The 20,537-nt window shown below is 37.2% G+C and overlaps 1 protein-coding gene across 3 annotated transcripts in view; it reads right to left on the bottom strand.

Moving 5' to 3' along the window:
• The window catches only part of AFTPH (aftiphilin), a 47,370-nt gene that overhangs the window by 25,055 nt on the left and 1,778 nt on the right, over positions 1-20,537 (bottom strand). For all 3 annotated transcript variants that reach the window (XM_030447615.1, XM_030447616.1, XM_030447617.1), the window contains exon 2: positions 9,219-11,010. In XM_030447615.1, coding sequence (XP_030303475.1) covers positions 9,219-10,979 — 1,761 coding nt within the window. In that variant the 5' untranslated portion in view covers positions 10,980-11,010. The remainder of the gene's footprint in view (positions 1-9,218; positions 11,011-20,537) is intronic.

The raw sequence follows: 20,537 nt of genomic DNA, 5'->3' as shown, positions 1-20,537 counted from the left end.
ACAAGACAAGAGGGCATGGTCTTAAGTTGTGCCAGGGGAAGTTTAGGTTAGATATTAGAAAGAATTTCTTTACGGAGAGGGTGATCAGGCATTGGAATGGGCTGCCCAGGGAAGTGGTGGATTCTCTGTCCCTGGAGATATTTAAAAAGAGACTGGATGTGGCACTCAGTGCCATGGTCTAGCAACCACAACGGTGGTTCAAGCGTTGGACTTGATCTCTGAGGTCCCTTCCAACCCAGCCAATTCTATGATTCTATGACAAACCTCTATGCACCAGAATATCTGCTTCACAATTATAAGTTATCTACAACACTTCTCAATTTTTATCTGAAAATTTGCCTCATCTTTTGTCTCAATTAAGCAAACCACTGACCATGTACAACAGCAAATATGTTACAGGAGGCAAGGCAGAGACAAACACCGTGTTATCAGAGTATCTTGACTCCATGTTGGTGTCAGGCTGAAGAGTTGGGAACTGTTTCTGTTCAGTCTGTTGTCTCTCATCAGCAGCTAATTGCAAAAAGCAGGAAAATGAACCACCATAGAATATTAGTTATTCAGCCTTGCTACCTGTGAAAGAAATGCCTGACAGGGACAGTCACCAGGTTCAGTTATTTGCAAAGCATAATGTCACAATGCTATCATTATTACACTATCAAAGGATTTGAATTTCATAGCATACCTTACTCACTTTTTTTCTTTTCCTCCTCATTACCTCAGTGAGGCCATAATGAGTCATGTTCTACAGTATATAATGTCCCTTTTAGTCACCTCTTAATACCAAATCATTTTGGCCATATAGTAAGGTATAATACTTGTTACATTACTTGTAGGCTGTTCAGTGTTTGTTGACTGGAGCTAAGAAACAGATCAATATTTTTAGGAAGTAAAATTAAATAGTATTCCAGATTCTAGCCTAAGAAATCAGCATACAAAAGCATGCTCATTTAAGATCTAAAACTTAGCTTTGCTTACAATATATCACTTGCTCTTATCTTTCATGAACAGTTGAGGCTTACTTCGTTTCTGTAAAACAGCAGGAACGCATATCCCCACTGAAAATGAAGAGGCAGAAGAAAAGCATCATATGGTGAAAACTGCAAGGCATCATGTTTCTTGAAAAGCATCAATGCTTCAGAACATGCTAGTGACTCAGAATATGCTTGCTTCAGTAATGAAAGAATTAACAGAACTCTAAGAACCAAGCAGCATCTTAGCCAGCACACATTTCAAATCTGAGCTTAAGAACTGTGCCAAAATTTCAGGAACAGTTTAATTATAGCATTCTTTACACTTCTTTTCAGCCTTTCTAAATTTCCAGAAATGCTTAGCTCTTATAGAGGATAGAGAAGAATGGTTACCATAGCAAACCAGACTAATTAATTCTGTGTGTGCAAATGGACACAAGGAGGAGCATATAAACATGTATCTCCTGGGCAATGGAAACGTCCCTAAGGAAGCAGCTGAACTTGTTCTTCTAATTAGAAATGAAATCCTGTGGTCACAGCCCCCAGGTAAAAGGCCACTAACAAGATTTTGAAATTAATGTAAATGTCTATCTTCTACAAACCTCAATCTATTGTTTGTACAAAGTGGACTGCTAGGAAATGTTACTTCTGTCAAACACAGTAGTGTCATGTCTTTCAGGATGAAAGATCCTGAAAAAAAACAAGGCACAAAAGAAAACAGGAACTCTCACTTTTCAGGTTACTAAAAATATTTGGTAGTCGAGTGTTCTTCAGTGCCATGTGAGAACAGCAGTTCTTAAAGGCACATTCTGAAGATGTGAAGAAGGCTACAGCTGCTGTTCTAAAAATTAACCACGATTCTCCAAACACTGGCAAACTCAGTTTGCCTCACAGCTCCTAGGCAAGTTTTTGATAAACATGATAGGTACATGGTAATCATCACCTGAAACAACAAAAATATTACAGATGCAACAGACTTTCAAGGGATAATAACCACAGGATTAGAATTTATCTCCTTGGCTCTTTAAATTGGGGTAAAGATCCAGCTCTCAGAGCTGAAAGGCCAAAGTACTTGCTGTACAGAATTTGTTATTTCTCCTCTGCACCACACGCCTACAGAATCAACAAACCCAACACAGCTTATCTACACTGCCCAACCAGAGCACTAAATCCTCCCCAGCCACCTCCACGTAAACTCAGCAGTGACAGGTCACTGCCTCTCTTCAAAGCTATGAAGAGGAGATAATACAACTTGCCATAAATACCTCATACTTGGGCTACACTACAGAAATAGTTAATACAAACTGAAGCTTTCGTCATACCACTGCTGTAAAGCTTCTCTGGGGGAAGTTTCAGGGAGCTCTGTGTGCAAGGCAGGGAAAAGAAAGACTTCTTGCTTCTCTCCATGATCTCAACCACACCTGAGCAGCAGGGCAGACTCAAAAGCTCATCCAGAGACTTATATTGGAGGCTCAAGAGTGGAATTGATATCTTGTGTTTCCTTCCACCTCACTTTTCATAAGGTACAGCTCCATCCCTCAGTGCAAGCTCTTGGTTCCCCCATTCTACTCTTGATGCCAGCCTGCAGCACCTCTGCTCTGGCAACCTTCAGAGGGGTTTTAAGAAAGGGGGGAGTGGAAAGCAGAAGTCATCTTCTGCCTTCCTTTCCACTGCTTCCAGGAAAAGAGACTACAAAGGAAGCAGCACTCAAGTTGCTTGTGTCTATTGAACACAGAACTGGAAGACCTAAGAGTTAATAAAATTAGTATAATAGTCAAATTATTGAGAATATTTAGATATTCATATCTTATCTTACAGAAAAACATAAAGAAAAATGAGCACACGAATGCTCTCAAGCTGCTAAATGTATAATTTGGGAAAGGAATAAAGTCCATATGGACATAACCAGCTTCTAGTCAGAATTCTGAAACTGAGAGAAGTCTCTCAAAAAACACCGAGAACAAACTCAGTGGCCAGAAGCCAAGAAAAGGAAATTACTAAAGACAAATGTTATCTATTTGTTTTAAAGCACAAACCCACTGCCCTGGCAAGTGCCTATCACAGGTATTTACCACCATTTTAACAAAAGTTAAACCAGAAATGCCCTCTACTATGTTTTCTGACAACCAAATTGTATTTTCCAGCAACATCTTTGTATGTCATCATATGTTCATGTACCTTCAGCACATGGGGGGGAGGGGGCTTGTTTTTTTCATTTTTTTTTTTTTTTTTTTTTGTTTGGTGGGGTTTTTTGTGGTGGTTTTCTGTGTTTTGGCTTTTTTCTAATAGCTAAACTAAATAACAACAAAATTAACATAGGGGAGCTAGGAAACCGATTTCAATGCAATGGATGCAACTCAGCATTGGGAACAGTGGGTCTCAAAATCTTTCTGGGTCAAAAATGAAGGAACAAATCTGAACAGTTTATTAAATGTACGTAAATAAAATCACTAGGTTCCTAGTTAAATGTAAGCAGTTTTTTCTTTGGGAAGTTTTATAGACTGGTTAAACTAACAATGAGTTTGCCTTCCCTATAGCAATAATTAACTTCTTTCTCTGATGTGCAGGCTCTGGTTGGCAAACAGAGCAGGGCACCTTCCCAGAAGAGATGCAGGCAAAAAAACCTCCTAAGTAAAGATGAGATGCAAAGCTTACAAAGAACAATAATTTAACATCTTGTGATCCAAATGTGATGGCTTTTCTCCCCCTCCCAATGTTTAAGATGGTGACTTAAATGTCTTAGAGGTAAAAAAGTGAGTCATTTTATTTTTAATTTATAATTAAAATAGGTAATTTATAATGGAAACACTGGTCCTATATTGAAATTTATAATCCAGCAAGAGGATGCTCTGTAGTTATGCCATCAAGTACGATGCCATAAGAGCTAAAAATACTCACCAATTAGCAAGAAAGAGCAAAAGCTTTTGCAGTAATATAAAGAATTAAGAAGGCATAGTTCCAAATATCCCCCACAACATTTTTAAGGGGTAACTATAAAGATAGTGAGCTCAGCTGCAAAGCAGATCTGAAAATTTAGTGGCTTGAGAAAAAAGAACAAAATTTTTTTTGTCTTTTCACTCTTGATATGAGATTGACAAACCACAGGGAGCTCCAGTGTAGAAATATGAAGTTGTCTCCCTCCATCTTGCTGGAAGGCTGGCACATTTATTCTCCCTCAGCTGAAAAATGTTTCAAGCTTTGCATCTTCTATGTGGACAAAGTGAAGTCTAACATTTATTTATCTAGACTATGTAAGACTTAATTCCCATTTCAGTCCTTCATGCTATTATTAGCTATTGGTGTTGTATTACACTTTTAAGTCAGACTCTGAAAGGAAGTAAATGAAATATATGTGTACAAGAAAGAAAACAATTTTGTTCTGTGACATAGAAACACAAGTGCTAAAACAAGCCCCTCTCTAGCTGTTTTCTTTTTTTGTAAGATTTGTAATCAATTATGGGCTACTTTTAGTCATCTGTTTTCTACTGTTATCCTGCTGCAAGTATTTAAAAATTGTGCTATGGACTTAACAGCAACAAAAAAACCCCAAGCAAACAAAAACCAAAAAAGAAACTCTTTGCAGACAGACATATTTACACTGCTAGTTGTTACCCAACTATCTGAACTTAATTTAGCCAACATTAACCTTGATTTATCTCAGTGAACTGGGTTAGGTTAAAGTCTTTACAGTCATAATTATTTTTTCCAAGTAGATTACTTCATTGGTTGCCCAAGAAAAAGCACTCTTCAAGATATGTACAGCTACTAAGCCACAAGTTTATCACTCACACTGTCTGATTCATCCGAAGAGATAGAGCACAGGCTCTCTAATAAGCAAAGTACCTTAAAAGCCACTTGGAGGGCTATTCAAGTTTCCCTTCCTCCCCTTCCAGAATCTGTTAACTCTCAAGTAAATCAGGTAAGAGTTTTGGCTTTCTAACCAAGCCATTACTCATCTCCTTCCCCTCCTCTAGAGATGCCTACACTCCCTGAACACAGCGAGGCTCAGACCTATTACCCACCCACACGATTACCATAGGTAGTAGCTGCTCTTGTGCTTTGCCCCCTAAGTCCTATACATTTTCTTAATGCACAATACAGCAGAGTAACTCCCCAGTTGACTGATGTTCAACACTATCTCACAGAGCTAGTGGTGCTATGAGCCTTATATTCTTTGTAAATGTAACTTAGTAGTGTGTTATGTGACTACACAAAGGGGATCAATGCATATGGCACTGTGCAGGTTTGCTCAGAACTTGTTAGATCAACAAATTCACCCACTATGAGATCCTAAATCAGTTTTAGTGAACACAAAGGTCTGGAGACCTGGAGAAAAGAGGGCTGCAGGAAGACCTTGTACCAGTACCTGAAGGAGACCTATGGGAAAGCTGGGGAGGGACTTTTTATAAGGCTGTGTAGTGACAGGACAAGGTGTAATGGTTTTAAGCTGGAAAAGGGGAGATGGAAGTTCGACATTACGAAGGAAATCTTTCATGTGAGGGTGATGAGACAGGGCACAGGTTGCCCAAGGAAGCTGTGGATGCCTCATGCCTGGAAATATTCAAGGCCAGGTTGGATGGGGCCTTGAGCAACCTGGTCTAGTGTCAGGCATTCCCGCCCATGCAGGGGTGTTGGGACTAGATGATCATTAAGGTCCCTTCCAACCCAAACCATTCTGTGATACAATGATTCTATTCTTTAAAAAAGAAACATGCAGCTATACTGAAATGAAATATTACATATTTTTCATCTGAAGAAAGGCATTACATGTTTAAGGAATATGGTAGTATTAAGATGGGTTCAAATACCACTGAGTATCTGTGTCCATCAGCCTTTGAAATGGGAACTTTTTGCTAAGAGATTGCAAATTCTTCCCATAATTCTGACTGAATACTGTACACCATGCCCTTTTTGTTCTCCCCTCCTCACAGCCCTACTTAAGACAAGGGGTCAGTATGTTACAAATCCTGTGTTTTAGATTGTGTGCAGGATTCAGAAAGCCTAAGAGCAAAGGTGAAGGAGAAAAGACAGTATTTTTACCACTACATGTCATCATGAGGTTATTTTTGTGACCTCTCTACTTACTGCTTTTACATTCTGTATTTTCTAAAACTGGATTAATTTGTTGAATTCAAGCAAAGTCTAATTTTTACTTAAAAATTATACCAAATTGGGAACCTATGAAACAGTTTTCCTGACACAGGTGAAAAGATCACATGTAGAAAGCTCAAAATTTTGCCTCTGCATCCAGAAAACACAAACTAAGGAAACAGAAAGGACAATATACAGAGACCACTGGCAAGGGAACTTCAGCTACAGGTAAAACACTCCACTTTCGTGCTGCATTTTGGATGAATGAAAAATGCTGGATACAGCATTTCCACATTTAAATAGTAATACTGCTGGCTAAGTATACAAAGGCTGAAAGCTGAAAAGTAAAGAATTACATTGAAGTCTTTCTGTTTATGCACCATTCAATTTCACTACCACATTACAGTGACTCTGCTAGCCTCAATATTATAGAACAAGTGTATACAGTATCTTGTAAATGATCCCAGTCTACCTTTAGCTTAAGCCAGAGTCTCGATTTTCACATCTATCTCAAATGTCTAACACATGCAGTACTTCTCCCTTGCACAGCCTGCTCCCTTTAAGTTGATACAGAAAGGGCCTTTTAGATCTGACAGCAACACATTAATCCAAGTGATCTACTCTTCCCTATCCTCCTCTGGTAGGGGTAATAAAAAACTTTGTTCACTTACCTCTTTCTAGCTTTATTTATCATGCAAGTGCTTCCACTCTTGCCTCAAACTGCTCCAGAACTCAACTTTATTATATGGGAACCAGAAGATCAGCAAATACTTTAAAATGCTGTATTTTGTGGCTTGACCTCAGTGACACCTTAGTTGAAAGTAAGGAAGCTGATCAAGATCCAACTTTAATTTTACTAAGATTCTGTACTCTAAGTACTCTGACTCTACGCTGGCTAATGATGACTCAATTAATCTCAATGTTTCTAATTGCAATTTGCTAAACTGTGGCTCAATGGATTAAAACAAAAATTACTATTTAAGAATTAAATAAAGCATTTTAAATATAAAAAGGTTGCAGTTGATCCTTCCAAAACTTAAAAAGTACGCAAGAGAATATAAAGTAAGTTTTGAAAACTATTAACTATTGCTTTAAGAGTCAACTGGATAAAAAAAAAGTAACATCTAACAGTCATTGCAAGCCAAAACTATTGCAACAGAGAAAACATTTCCAGCTCAACTTCCTCTACAGCTTATTTATGTAAAACATTTGAGTTGTACTTCCTCATTGGCAGGGGAGGCGGAACATCACAACTAGCTGTGGTACAAAAAAGGAATGAAAAAAAATGTTTTAAATTTTAAATCTTGCTTTACAGTCTAACCAGACCACTGTATGACTTCACGATGGATCACTGAAGAACTTCCAATGAACTTGGCTTCTCATCTTTTCCTATACCAGACCTGGGGAAGGGGGAAGAAAATTTATAAAACCTCTGAGGGTTCTGCTTTTATAAGCATCTACATTTAGAAGTGTTTCCTATTAAAATTCCATCATAAATTTATGGAAAAATTGTAACTAAAAATATGTTTGAAACCTTTAGCCTACCCCTCAATAACCTGATTACCTAGAAAAAATGATAATTTACTAGGATCATCTCCCCACTCCATTTCTTTATCAGATTCTTTCAAGAAGTAATCTTTCACGTGGACCTGGAAACAATTTATATTAATTGCACTAATGATGTTAGCACTCTCCAATTTTACAGGCAAATGGCCAACAGAAAAGGTAACAATAGATTTGTGCTTTCAACTTGAGAAATGGGTCCACAGATTCAGGTGTGGAATGTAAAAACTGGCTTGATGAGCAAGGTTTTGCACAGGCATAAAAATCCACCTGCAGGTTCACTTGTGAGCCTTTTTTGGCTTTTGAAGCCACTTTGAGATTTAGTGTTAGTCACTGTACAAAACAGCAAGAAGGAAGTGGCAGGAGCTGAGGCACACATCTTTTAATGTGACAAGAAATCAGAACCCCAAAAGTCCCATTCCACTTGCTGATGCTTGCAAAGCTCTGGTTGCCACAGCCCTCTTCTGAAAAGCCATTTCACCTGTCACTGGTAGGAGACAAAGAGGCAGAGCTGTCACCAAGCCTACAAAATGTCCTGGAAGGAGGGACTTACCTCATTTCCTTTGACTGCCAGAGAAGATGCATACCTTTCAGACACATATTACAACTGACACACTTTAACACTGGTATTGTTTCAAACTTCTAAAAGACTCTTAACTCACACAGAATGAGATGATTGAAAAGAAGCACTGAAGAAAATTTTAAACTCAAATTGTTGTTCTGGATTTTGTAAAAGTAATCTTAAGATATTATCTATGTATAAACAGGCTCAGATCTCAAAGATGACTTGTGAAAGACCTAGGAGGGAATTAGTTAGAAATTAATGGATACTTACCCACTAAGGCAGAAAATCTAGAGGGTGGGGGTAAGAAACAAACCTATGTACTTCACCCTCCACAAAACTCCTAATCAGAAATAGCTGGAGTAGTAAGAAATTATCAGTATTATATTTGTGATGTTGCTATAATGTGGAGCATCCCACAAATAAGATACAAAAGAATCTTATTTTTAAATAGTTTAAATGGTTAGCTTCCTAGGAACTGAAATACCAGATAGAACTCTATAGGTCCTATTTTATCATGCTCTCTGCTCTAAGTGAATGAGCCCTGCTATTTACAAATCATAATTTTAAATCAAACTTTAAAAACACAATAGAGAATGGTAATGAAAAATTTTGAGAACCAGTAATCTTGGATTTTAGTCACACCACTATTTTATGAAAAGACACCACCAGAGTGCCCACTCTCCCTGAAGGCAATAAAGTGTGAAGCAAAGGAAGAACTACCAAAAGCTCTGAAATATCTGATAGGCTTATTTCTTTGATCTGCTTATGTAGAGGACCATATGTAACTGTTAAAACAAATGCATACAAGTGCTAGCATACTTCACTCATTTTTCTGCAGGAAGTGACAATGCAAAAGATACAAGGCACAAACACAGCATACTATTTCATACCAGCCCATCCCAACAAATTAAAACTCTCCCACAAGACAAACAAGGACTATTCAAACATTGGTTGTATGCAGAAGCAGGAACTAGGAAGACCTGTATGCACAAGAGGAGAACAACCCTGAACAAAATGAAAAACACCCTTACCTGAACTGAAGGTGCTGGCTCTTGAGCATTTTTACTGGTAGGTCCTTGGAAAGACGCTAAAGCAAAACTGTCAGTCTTGTGTAATACTGGATCATCAATCCTGGCAGATTCATCTGTCCTATGTGTCTGCCACGTCTCTTTTCTGTGATGAGATTCACCAGCTTGCTCATCTCCAAAGGCAGCCCAAGAAGAGTTGTCTTTTTGTTCTTCATCTTCAAAAGCATTCCAGTCTGCAGCCTGGTTAAAACCTGCTGAACTGAAGTCAGCAAAGTCATCAGAGTCCTGAAAAGCAACACTCTCATCTTGAGGTTTTGGCACCGAATCAAAGTCTCCAAAATCACTATCATCACCATTTTCTACTCCAGTAGTATGCTGGAAGTCTAAGCCTGAAGTTTTACTGTTAGTATCACATTCTAAAGTGTCAGCAGTCTGATATAGCTCAGCTTGATCCAACCTTGCTGGCTGCTGAGAAACAGTACTTGTGTCCCTGAATCCATCAAATTCATCATTAGGCTCGCCAATACACGTGGGCTGTTCAGAAGTTCCTTCTAAATCCAGAGCATTTATCGATTCTTGAGCATTAATGATGCTGGGAGATGCACTGCTGACAGAGCCAAAATCACCAAATTCATCATTGCAATCTACAACTTCAGTGCTACTTCCACCATTCTTAAGATCTTCAGTATCACTTATTTTTTCTCCCAGATCACTGCTCAGTCTTTGCATCTTCTCAGCCTTGCTGCCCCCTGTTTCTAAAGAGTCATCAGGCCTCGTAAAATCCTTGCCACTCTCTGTGCCGTGCTGTTTCCTCCTCCCAATGTGCTCTCCATTTTCAGTAGTGCATATTGAACTTCCAGTTGTTTGAGGCATACTAGAAATTGCAAATTCATTATTTTCCAGTGCTGAGGAACCCTGCTCACAACTGATTTCTGAAATGCTAACCTCTTTCTCAATATAAGTTACTCTGTTTATTCTGTTGTTCTCCTGAATGCTCAGAGAGTCTCTTTCATTAAGAACACTGCATATTGTAAGTCCTTTTCCCTCTAAATGGATTGGGGTTTTGTTTGAGAATGTAGCAAAATCTGCAAAGTCTTCACCTGAGCTAGGCATTGAGTTCAAATTTTTCTCAGTACTATGGGTAGTAAAAGTTTTCAGTCCCTTTGAGTCACTGGTGCTGTCCAGATCTTCTATTCCCTGAGGATTTACAGGGTCTGATGCTGCAAATCCATTTGTTAGAATCTCTAGACATGGAAGTTTTTCACCATTGCAAGCATCTATTTGCTTGTCCTGGCTCTCAACTGCTATACCAGTTCTATCGACATGAGAAGAAAACCCCTCAGATTTCCCAGTGTTGTCTCTTTGTTCCCCTCTTTTGCTTGCGTCTTCTAAAGTAGTACCTGAAGTTCTAAACTTAGACTTTTCTTTGCTGGTACTAGTAGCTGACATTTCAGAAAGTTCCTTAGTAAGAATAGGGAGCTCTGCAAGGCAGTCTTTATCCTTAACATTTTTAACAGATGTGAAAGTTGCAATGCTAGCTACATTGTCTGTATAATCATGAAGTGGAATGAAGTGATTTGTGGGTATAAACTCTTCCTTTGGATGACCATAGTCTGGTGTATCAAAATCAGCAAAAGCTACACCAGCAGTGCTTACACCAGAAAATCCTCCAAATTCTCCAAATTCATCTTCATCATCATCAGCAGCTCCATTGTCTAGTGGCGGAGGAGATGAGGAGTACATTCGAATAATATCTGGTTCCATTGTTTAGTTCCACTCCAAAGCTAATGTATTTCTACAAAACAAAAAGAAAAGACCATATTAGAATTTGGCTAACTCTTGTCTCTCTCTTTTAATTGTTCTACATTTTATTTTAGGAGAGTGTGTATAGATCAGTATCCATAGATATGACAGATATTAGATATGATTTTGTTTTGGAACAAAGGAATTTTGAAAAATCTTTTGCAAATTAATTTTAGAACTGGGTACAGGTCAAATTGTAAAACTACATGATCAAACTCTCAGTGGACAGTGCTAACATACCAGAATTCAAAACACATTCGTCTTGAGCTGTTGTGCAACACACCATTTGTCTTGAGCTGTTGTACAACACACCAGTATCACTAAATTGAGTTAAACTCATCAGTTCTCTACTTCCCATCACCAGTAATTTGTAAAACAGCCAATGACCCTGGGCCATCTTTTCCCAGTCATTAGTGCATTCAGCTGACTGTACAGCAGAAATTAAACCACTTGATGAACTGTGACTCAACGGTCCTGTAAAAGGCACCTTTAGACAGTAGCTCCAGAGACTTTGAAATCTTTCTTAAGCTTTGAAGAAGTGGAGGGGGGAATCACTGTTATAATCACTAGCTAGGATCTGCTGCTCTACTGTTTAAGTTTTTCTCCACCACTTCATGTGTTCCTGCTAGATCTCCCTGTTCTTTGGATTCATAACTGCAAGCCAACATGTACCGTCCCCACAGCTGCCACCGCCAGCTGGCTTTTGTCTTACCAGCCACTAGTTGAGAAATGTCATTATAAGCACCAGCAAAACAAACTTCCCCATCAAAGCTTATTCTCAAAAGCAGCATGGAGTAAGATTATCCATAAAATATTTAAATGCAAATCACTAAATCAGAGGGGGTAAAAAGAGAAGAAAGTATTCCCATGGCGTAGACAGAGACAAACAAAGGGCTCCATCTTAATGCTGCAAACCCCACACAGTAACAAGCAAGGTATAGATGGAAATTTGTTTCCTAAAGAGTGATCTTGAGGTTTTTCGATATTGTGCATAATTAATGAAGCAGAAACTAGTACTGCTTATAGATTCACAGCTGTACACATAACTTAACAGCTCCTGCTTTAGAGCCCTTAAAGTTTAAGACAGCTACAAACAAGCTCCTTCCATTTTATATGACATTTGTCACGAATAAATTGTAACAGAAAAAGTGCTAGCACCCTACACATGTTAGCAAATATCTGAATCTCTAACCACCAGAATAAATGGAGACCTTACAATTCTAGTTCTGCAAGGCAGATAAAACACGATCCTTAACTCCATCCTTTTTTAGCAAACAACTTTGCACACGCATGTGAACAGCAGCACACAAAAGCTGTAACAATGAAAAAAAAAAGGTACTGCAGTTCTTCTCAAGCACACCATACCACAGCACTTGAGCCAAACAACTCTTGGTATTTGCGGATGAAGTCTGGTATCTTTAAGGTGACTAACATACCTACATTTAAAAAAAGGCATTTTGCAGTTATAAAAGAACATCCTGCTTTTCAGATGAAACCTTGAACTAATTTGTAACATCACATGCAAACTGAAGATGACTGCAAAGAAATTTTGTTTAGAATAAAGAATAACTTATCAACAAGCTCCCACATAGGCTTACTCAGCACCAGCTGCCTAACAAGGTAGTTGAGAGAAGAGCTTCACTCCTATCTCAGAGGCCACATCTCTCGAGCATTCTCCCTTTTACATCAAGGGCAATTGCTGTTTCCTATCTTACGTGAATGTAAAGATCATTTCAAGATGTCTGTAGTGTGTGACTTTGAGTTCCCTCTGAGATTACGCCAACCTGTTCATCTTCCAAGCTTCTGGGTTTTTAATCCATTACTAGCATTTCTTCTTTGTAACTATCAGAGCAGCTGTTCCTTCTTTACATTCAAATTTACAAGATCTACTGCGGTCAGCCATCCACACTAAGATTAAACACCCAGCATATCCAGACAACAACTGCTTTCTGAATGTTTTACTGCAGAGGAAGACCCACATACTATGAACAAAGATACACCTGGTAGATGGAAGCTCTGGTTGTTCTATTGCAGCAAACAGACTGGTTAGGTAGATGTTGTTATATATTAACCGTGCTCATCTCAAGGCACCTTATCTTGGGGATAGCACAATTTAAAACTAGAGGGGGGCTGGCTCAACAGTAAATGGCATTGTGTCTGGAATTCATCACTCCCAGGGTCATGAATAAGTAGCTCTTTAATAACACACTGACATTTAGAAGATAGGACAGAAAACTGCATCAACCAGGACAGGACTTACCCCCAGACTCCTAATTCCGGGAAAAGGGAAAGGATTTTTTAGTTTATTTTTTTTAATAAAAACAGGAATCATCCCTTCAAACTAAATTTGGGTTCCTGGGTCTCCAGTTGAATCCCAGAAGACAATAGCATAAATTTACTATTATGCCTGCTGACATTTAACAAGAATTGTTACAACTAGCTGGAAAATTCAGCTGACATGGTATTTATCACTTTACCCCACGGAACAAAAGCTGAAGAGACTGTAAAAGCCATGAAAATATTTCTTAAAACAAGCAACCTTCATTATCCCAGAAGAAAAAGGATCTTGAACAGAAACAATGAAATGGATGGAAAGACAGAAGGTAAAAAAAAAAAAAAAAAAACCACGAAAAAAGAGTCCTACAAAAAATACCCCCAATCACCTTTTGAGGAATAATACTGGAGGGTGGGTAAGCAGCTCCTTGACCAAGACACAAGTACTACAACTGAAGACACTACAACCTCAACAATAATTTTATCACACAATTAGATGTTTTATTCTTTAGTAGGCAGAGATGTACAAGTCCTCTAAAACACATTTTAAGTAATTTGGAAAGTTCCACAGCATGTTGATTTATAATGGAAAAAAAAAACCATACAACTAAGCCCACAGAAATTAGAAGCAGAAATCTATAACTAAACATTTCAGCTATTTGGTAGTCTAAAAAACACTACATGCTTAGGAAAGTCAAATGCTGACTTCTCACTGTGTGATGACACCAGCAAAAGGTAGGAAGTTAATCCTTCTGATTTTGACACCGAGATTCCTGAAGTCCACAAGATCCAACCTCCAGCCTGTGCAGCATGAGTAAAGATCAAGTTTAAAAGAAATGAATTGTACTATCTATAAAATAACTCAAAATTCATACAAAACAAATTTTTATTCTTTTGAAACAGTTTAAGTATAATCAAGTAATACAAGCAATTATATTCAAGTAAAAAGGAGATGAAATCTAGGTAGAACAACCTCCCTTCTCTCAGAAACTTTGTTTTTATTGATGAAAATCACAAGAAGAGGAAAAAGCTGAAGACAGAAGCAACCTCAAATTTGTTTTCAACTGGCAAATACACAAACTTACGGCCCTATACACAGAGACTGACATCAAAGCTTAGTTTTGCTGGTTCAGTGATAAACCAAATTCAGATTATACTAGTGTAGCTTTCTAAAGTCTAGGAAAGCTCTTTGATCAGTTGCAACTCTTTTGCTTGGCTAAGAAGTGCCTCCAGCTCAGTGGCCTACCTAGCTTACCATGGCTTTATAGATAGGAAATAGCTGCAGGAGGATGCTGACAATTGTCCTCATTTATGAGCTACATAGGCCAGTATTATTTCAACTAAGTAACAAAATTGCAGTCATCATAACTGAGTAGTCTGATATATGAGAGGCCTTGAAGACCCTTCTGAACTTTTCCATTAATATGAAAATTCGTTTGTTTCACCAAAACCATGCAGGCTTTGTTTTATTTTTAAACCTTATCAGATTTATAGGATTGTATGAATTGGTTGTCACAAGCTATTTAAAAATATTAAATTCACTTGACATCAGGTCTCATACAAGCAAAGCTGACAAAAATAATTCTTAACCTGCAATGGACATATTTCCATATATTATCTGTCATAACAACTCTACCCTTATTTTTTGTTGACCATTTACTGTATTACTTAAACTCAGCCAAATTTAAATAATAAAAGTTGAGAAAATCCTGAGAGGCAAGGATGATATATATAAAAAAAAACCCCAACCCTAAGATGTAGCATTCAGAACACAAACTGAGTAACATAAGACCAACAAGCATCACAGTCCAAAGAAATTTACCTACAGGACTCCTTTTCTTCCCAGTTGACATGAAAAAAGGCAAGGAAAAGGAACAGTAGGTACAAGCATAGGACAAAGACAACACAAAGAGGCTGCACAGGGAGTGGGGATGGGTGAAAACAGACTGCCTAAGCCAAATCAAACACAAAGATCTCTGACCATTTAATTTTTTTTTCCCTTTCAATTGCTGTGATTGAGAAGAATAAACTTCCTTCAATTTTTCATTTCAAAGCACTTCTAAAAACATCACAAGGATCTGAAAGGAACACTAATTGTGGATTTGAGTTTAGAGAACTCAAAAGTGAAACAGAAGGGAAAAAAGTCTTGCCAGTATTCCCCCACACCTGGACTAATTAATGATTTTTTAATTTTTTTTTTTTTAATGGGGCATATCCCTAATTCTCCTTGCAATACAAAAAACAGCATGGGAATTTTTATTGTTCTTTTTGTTTTGTTTTGTTTTTTGCTTTTTGTATTTTTTTTTCAGAAAGTATTTCATGAGGATCTACCTTCTCTAATTTCAAAAGCGTTGCCAACTACAAAGTATTCAACCAAACTCATTATCATCTACTGGAACATTACCATGGTGAAAAAACACAGGTCTGACAGAACAACAACTTTGTTCATTAATTCATTTAGTTAATCCCTGCTTTGTCTGACATCTCAGATGGGGGCTAAGAGCTCAAACTGTAGCTTCTTTTGTGCTACTTTATACCACACTCAGACATTCTTTTGGTCAAGACATAAGGCTACATGCTTTTCTAAACTCATATTTCATGTCATTAACCCAAAATATTATTTAATTCACAAAATAGAGCTTGAATGAGTCTGTGACCTAAAGGCAGATTATTTATCTTCCCCATATTTTTTTGGAAATTGGCTCCCAAATTGAAAAGTCAGCTAAGATGTTAACATGTACTTTTGTACTTATTTATTTGCTCATGTGTAAATTTAAACCAACGGAAGCTACCAATTTTTTCAGCACACTACATACTAAAGACTCTTCTTTGAAGGCAATTATAACAGTTTTTACATGTATATATTAAGCACAGCTGTTTCCATGTTTTGTAATATGCAACAACCCAGGCTTTACGTAGCAGATCTTACAGTTTGGAGAATCTGAACTTTTCAGCTTCAAAATGTACTGTTTAGGCAACCATTGCAGATTTATGTTGACAAATATTTATAGTTTAATATTAGACCCACGATGGATTTCTAGCCATTCCTCATGACATGCCCATGTCCCATGTTTTCCAGAAAAAAAAAATTAAAGAATTATTATTTTTAATATTCAATTTTCTAGTGTTTTACTTGTTTGTGTCTTTTTTTAAAACCTGAAAACACCAGAAAACTTCTTGTTTCAATGTGTCTTTTACATTCATACTTTGATACTCACTATGAAGGAACATCACAAATACATTTCAGCATACTAAATACAAGACCACTCTTCAAAGTCATGCTATATATGTAATCCACCAATACACCTGGATTACATATTGACATTTTACCCTGAAGAGCAAAAGCACTGTTGATTATTTTGGTCAGATTCAATTCTGCTACTATAGCTCTTTGTGTAATTTTTTTTTAAGGCACAACAAGTTAAGAATGTCACTCAGGTTAATTTTAAACACTCAAAAGAGGAGAGAAAACAGAAAGCTGTAATGCTGGAAAAGATGACAGTAGTAGTCGAGTTAAATTTTGATAGGGCAAGAATTTGGAAAGACAAATTTCTCTCAAATCACTAACTAGGCTTCTAAAGTATTTACTATCAAACCAGAGTATCTTATTATTTGCTTGCAGTAAGGAGGGAACAATATCTGCTTTCCTCATACATGGATCACATCCTTGTTCGTTACCTTTTTGGAGAATAATACAAACAGTCTAACAAAGCCATGGCAGCAAAGAGAACAATGTAATTACAAGACACAAAAGCAGGTATAAATAGTTCCTTCTCTGCGAATCATCTAAGGCAAATCTTGAAATAGCATGTTTGGCTCTTACATAAGACCTAAAAACCTGGGGGGCCCCAAACAAAGACTATCTCTAAAGAAATATTTGAGACATGTAAACTCAAATGAAGGAACTCCTTGTAGAGGAGAATGTTCCCTTTAACATAAGATGAACGCTAGCAAAGCAATGAATAACCTCTCTAGTGTGGATGATGCTGAAAGCAAAGCTGAGTTAAGCAAAGCATGAGTTCAAGAATAAAGAAAATATTCAGAAATGGCATAATCAAGATCTCCATGATGGAAACAATGTTGATGACATGCCCTACAGTAAAAAGCTTTTCTAGATTCTAATCTTTAGCTGCTAGCATCTAATCTTTCCGAAAACATTTAACTCTTCTACCGCAAGGGAATTCCTCCAGCAAATACCAAAAATACCACCCTAAGGACCAGATTTTGTCTTCTCATTACAGCAAATTGTTAATTTCCAGTAAGAAAATCTGTTCTCCTCTGTTATAACTTCACCTTTTCCTTGGCTTAAGAACAACGGAAAATGGATTCAGCTTTTCTAGAAGGACCACTGTAAAATAGGAGGGTTTGTCTACGAGAGCAGCATTCTTACAACCCAAATTTGCTCTAGAAAGAGAGTCACTGCCTAGGCTGAAGTCAGTATGTTCTTAAATTGCTTTAATAAGCTTGCTTTTATTTTTTTAATAAGTTACCAGAAAACAAAACACAGCAAGAAAACATTTACTTCATAAACCCTCCTAGAAATCAATATTTGCTATTTCAGATCTAATGCTTTTATAGCCAGTAGGTCCATTACCCAAAGCAGGAGTTTTAGAGCACTTTTTTTTTTTTCTTTTACCTTAGGCATATATGAGCTGAGAAAACAATGTACTCCTGTTCCCAAAAGGCCAATGTATCTAAAGCCAGATTCTCCTTCCCAACACTTGTAATTAATCAATACCACTGTATAACACTGTGGTTTCAACAAACACCTAATATGCTCTACACCTTCTACTAGAGAAGCATCTACAACCTTCTGTTAGAAGGTGTTACATGCAAAATGAACCTTAAAGTAATGTAAAGGTAAGTAAGTAAAACTTAGGAGACTTGCATCATTATTCAAGAACTTATCTCCAGAAGCTCAGTCTTCTGTTCTCCTGCCCTCCCCAGGCTGGTAGTAAACACCCCCCAAAATTTCAGGCTATACAAGGTTCAAAACTCTTGAGGTCCTTGTCTTGAGGACACTGCTCCTCTTCCATTCATCATTGACAATACAAGAAGACTAAGTTAGGTGGCACAGTTGTGAGATTTAAACACACTTCAGATATAGGTATCTTCCTTCAGATCTAACTTGTTAGATTATGTAAAGACACAATCAAACACACACTTTCAGTAGTTGTGCTGTTTCACTTCTCTCCATTTCATTTTGGCTTAGCTGTGGAACTGGAGGAACACTTGTATAATATGAATTTAAATGCAGTATTAGTTCATTAAAATCCTTATTAAAGCAAGAATAGCATCACTTCCTGAAAACCAAAAGACCAGGTTATTTCCGTGAAGTTACTATAAGCAAAAATATTTTAATGTTTCAACTAAAAATCTACTGATCTGCTTTTACAGCGGCAGATAAAGACAAGCTCTGAACCTAAATCTGTAAACAATGTAGAAAATGTCACAACAAGCATGTTTTTAATTCAAACAGGTAAACACATCTGACTAGGAAAGTCAAACAGGTTTAAAATCCAGCTCTGTAGGAACACAGTATTTGTATCCAATGTACAGCACGCATCCATACAATACGTAGAGACAGATGTAAGTAACATAGAACTAGGGTCTTTTAAAAAGAATTTAAGAAATGGTAAGAATGAAAACAGCTTTCAACTAAGTGAATTTTTTTTTCTGGATATGGCTCTGAAATATACTAGCTGGGAATGTGTTCTAAATTAAGACAAAAAGATTCTGGATTAGAAAGTATTAGAACTAGATTACCTAAGGTCAACTGTTCCCAGAGATTTATTTACAGAGTATTTTCTCCATCACATATAAACCCTTCAAACTTCACATTGACTACAGTAAAGAGCAGAATACAACAGCCCAGAGGTGCATGCTTACATGAAAGGTTCTCCTACAGCTTGGCAGAGGAAATACAGTTGCATAAGAAGAACAACCATAGGTCTTCCTTCCATTACTGCAAACTTTTACTTCTTCTTAAGTAAAGAAATGCTTTCTTCAACATGCAGAGCACAAGTAGGTGAGGGGGGAAAAAAAAAGCAAAAAAGCCAAACTAACTGAAGCAAGTTAAACACACCTAGCAAGAATAGGCTTACATTATTCATCAGCCATTCCACCTACAGACATTATCTCATAGCAAAAACACAATACAGGAGGGACATCTAGTAATCCAAATAATAAAATCTATTTTGCATCACTTTTCAATAGACATACAAACTTGAGGTTACATATTTCCTTCTTCCACTACCCACTTTCAAACACACTAAAACAAAGAGAAGATTTGAATTTCCTTGTGGTTCTTCCAGAACAAGACTCTTAAGATTTGAAAAATCCAAATTATTTGCCTTACAGAAGCAGACACATTACATCACCTTGCAACCAGTACCAATACAGAAACACTCAGCATCTATTAAAACTTAAATTGCTAAAGACTGGAAAACAGTCTACTGGAAATGAGACTGTCAGTTTTAAAACAAGGCACATTCCAAGGCCTTCTTTTGTGTGCATAGGAGCAGTTTGCACAGAGTTTCCTGCACAAAAGAAAAACAGATTTAATAGACAAAATTTCTCAAACCTAGTGATGAGTAGAATTTGACACATTTCTTTTAAGATAATTATTGGGAAAAATTATGAGTGTTTTGAATATCCATGAAAAGTTAACATGTCATTGTGCTGTAATGCTCACAAAGACAGTTTATATTGCCAAACAGTACAAAAACATGGAAAGAAATGAACATTTTGTTGACGGGAAAAAAAAAAAAGAAAAAAGGAGTATGTGAAAGAAGACTGCTGCTCAGTAGAGTATAAAAAAACAGATCAAGCATCAGTTTCTTTACTGTGGGGTTTCCAACTGATACCACTGCGTATCTGCAAGGAGCTCTATGAATATTTCAAGAGGAAAGGGCAGAGTTGACAGGAGTCCATCTAAGTTGCTCTATTATTTCCACTGTGAAAGACAAGTCTTTACATAGTCCTGAAATTTTCATATTATTTTACAAATTGAGGCTGTTCAAATGCTTGCATTAATTTAGAAAGATGCTGAACAAATTTTTATGTGTAAATAGAAGATCACACAGTCTTCATCAACAGAAATTATATAACAAATATAATTCACTGTGTACATCTCTCAGCTTTACACACTATTAAATCCTTTGCTAAGTGCAATGATGATCTGTGTAAAAAATAAGAGCATTAAAAAAATAAATTGGACTGCGATAACTGATCTATTGAGGCCCA

This window comes from Calypte anna, chromosome 3 (assembly GCF_003957555.1).
Source record: "Calypte anna isolate BGI_N300 chromosome 3, bCalAnn1_v1.p, whole genome shotgun sequence".
NCBI classification, from domain to species: Eukaryota; Metazoa; Chordata; class Aves; order Apodiformes; family Trochilidae; genus Calypte; species Calypte anna.
Note: the sequence above shows the minus strand (reverse complement) of the source record. Positions and strands in the feature narration are given on the sequence as shown.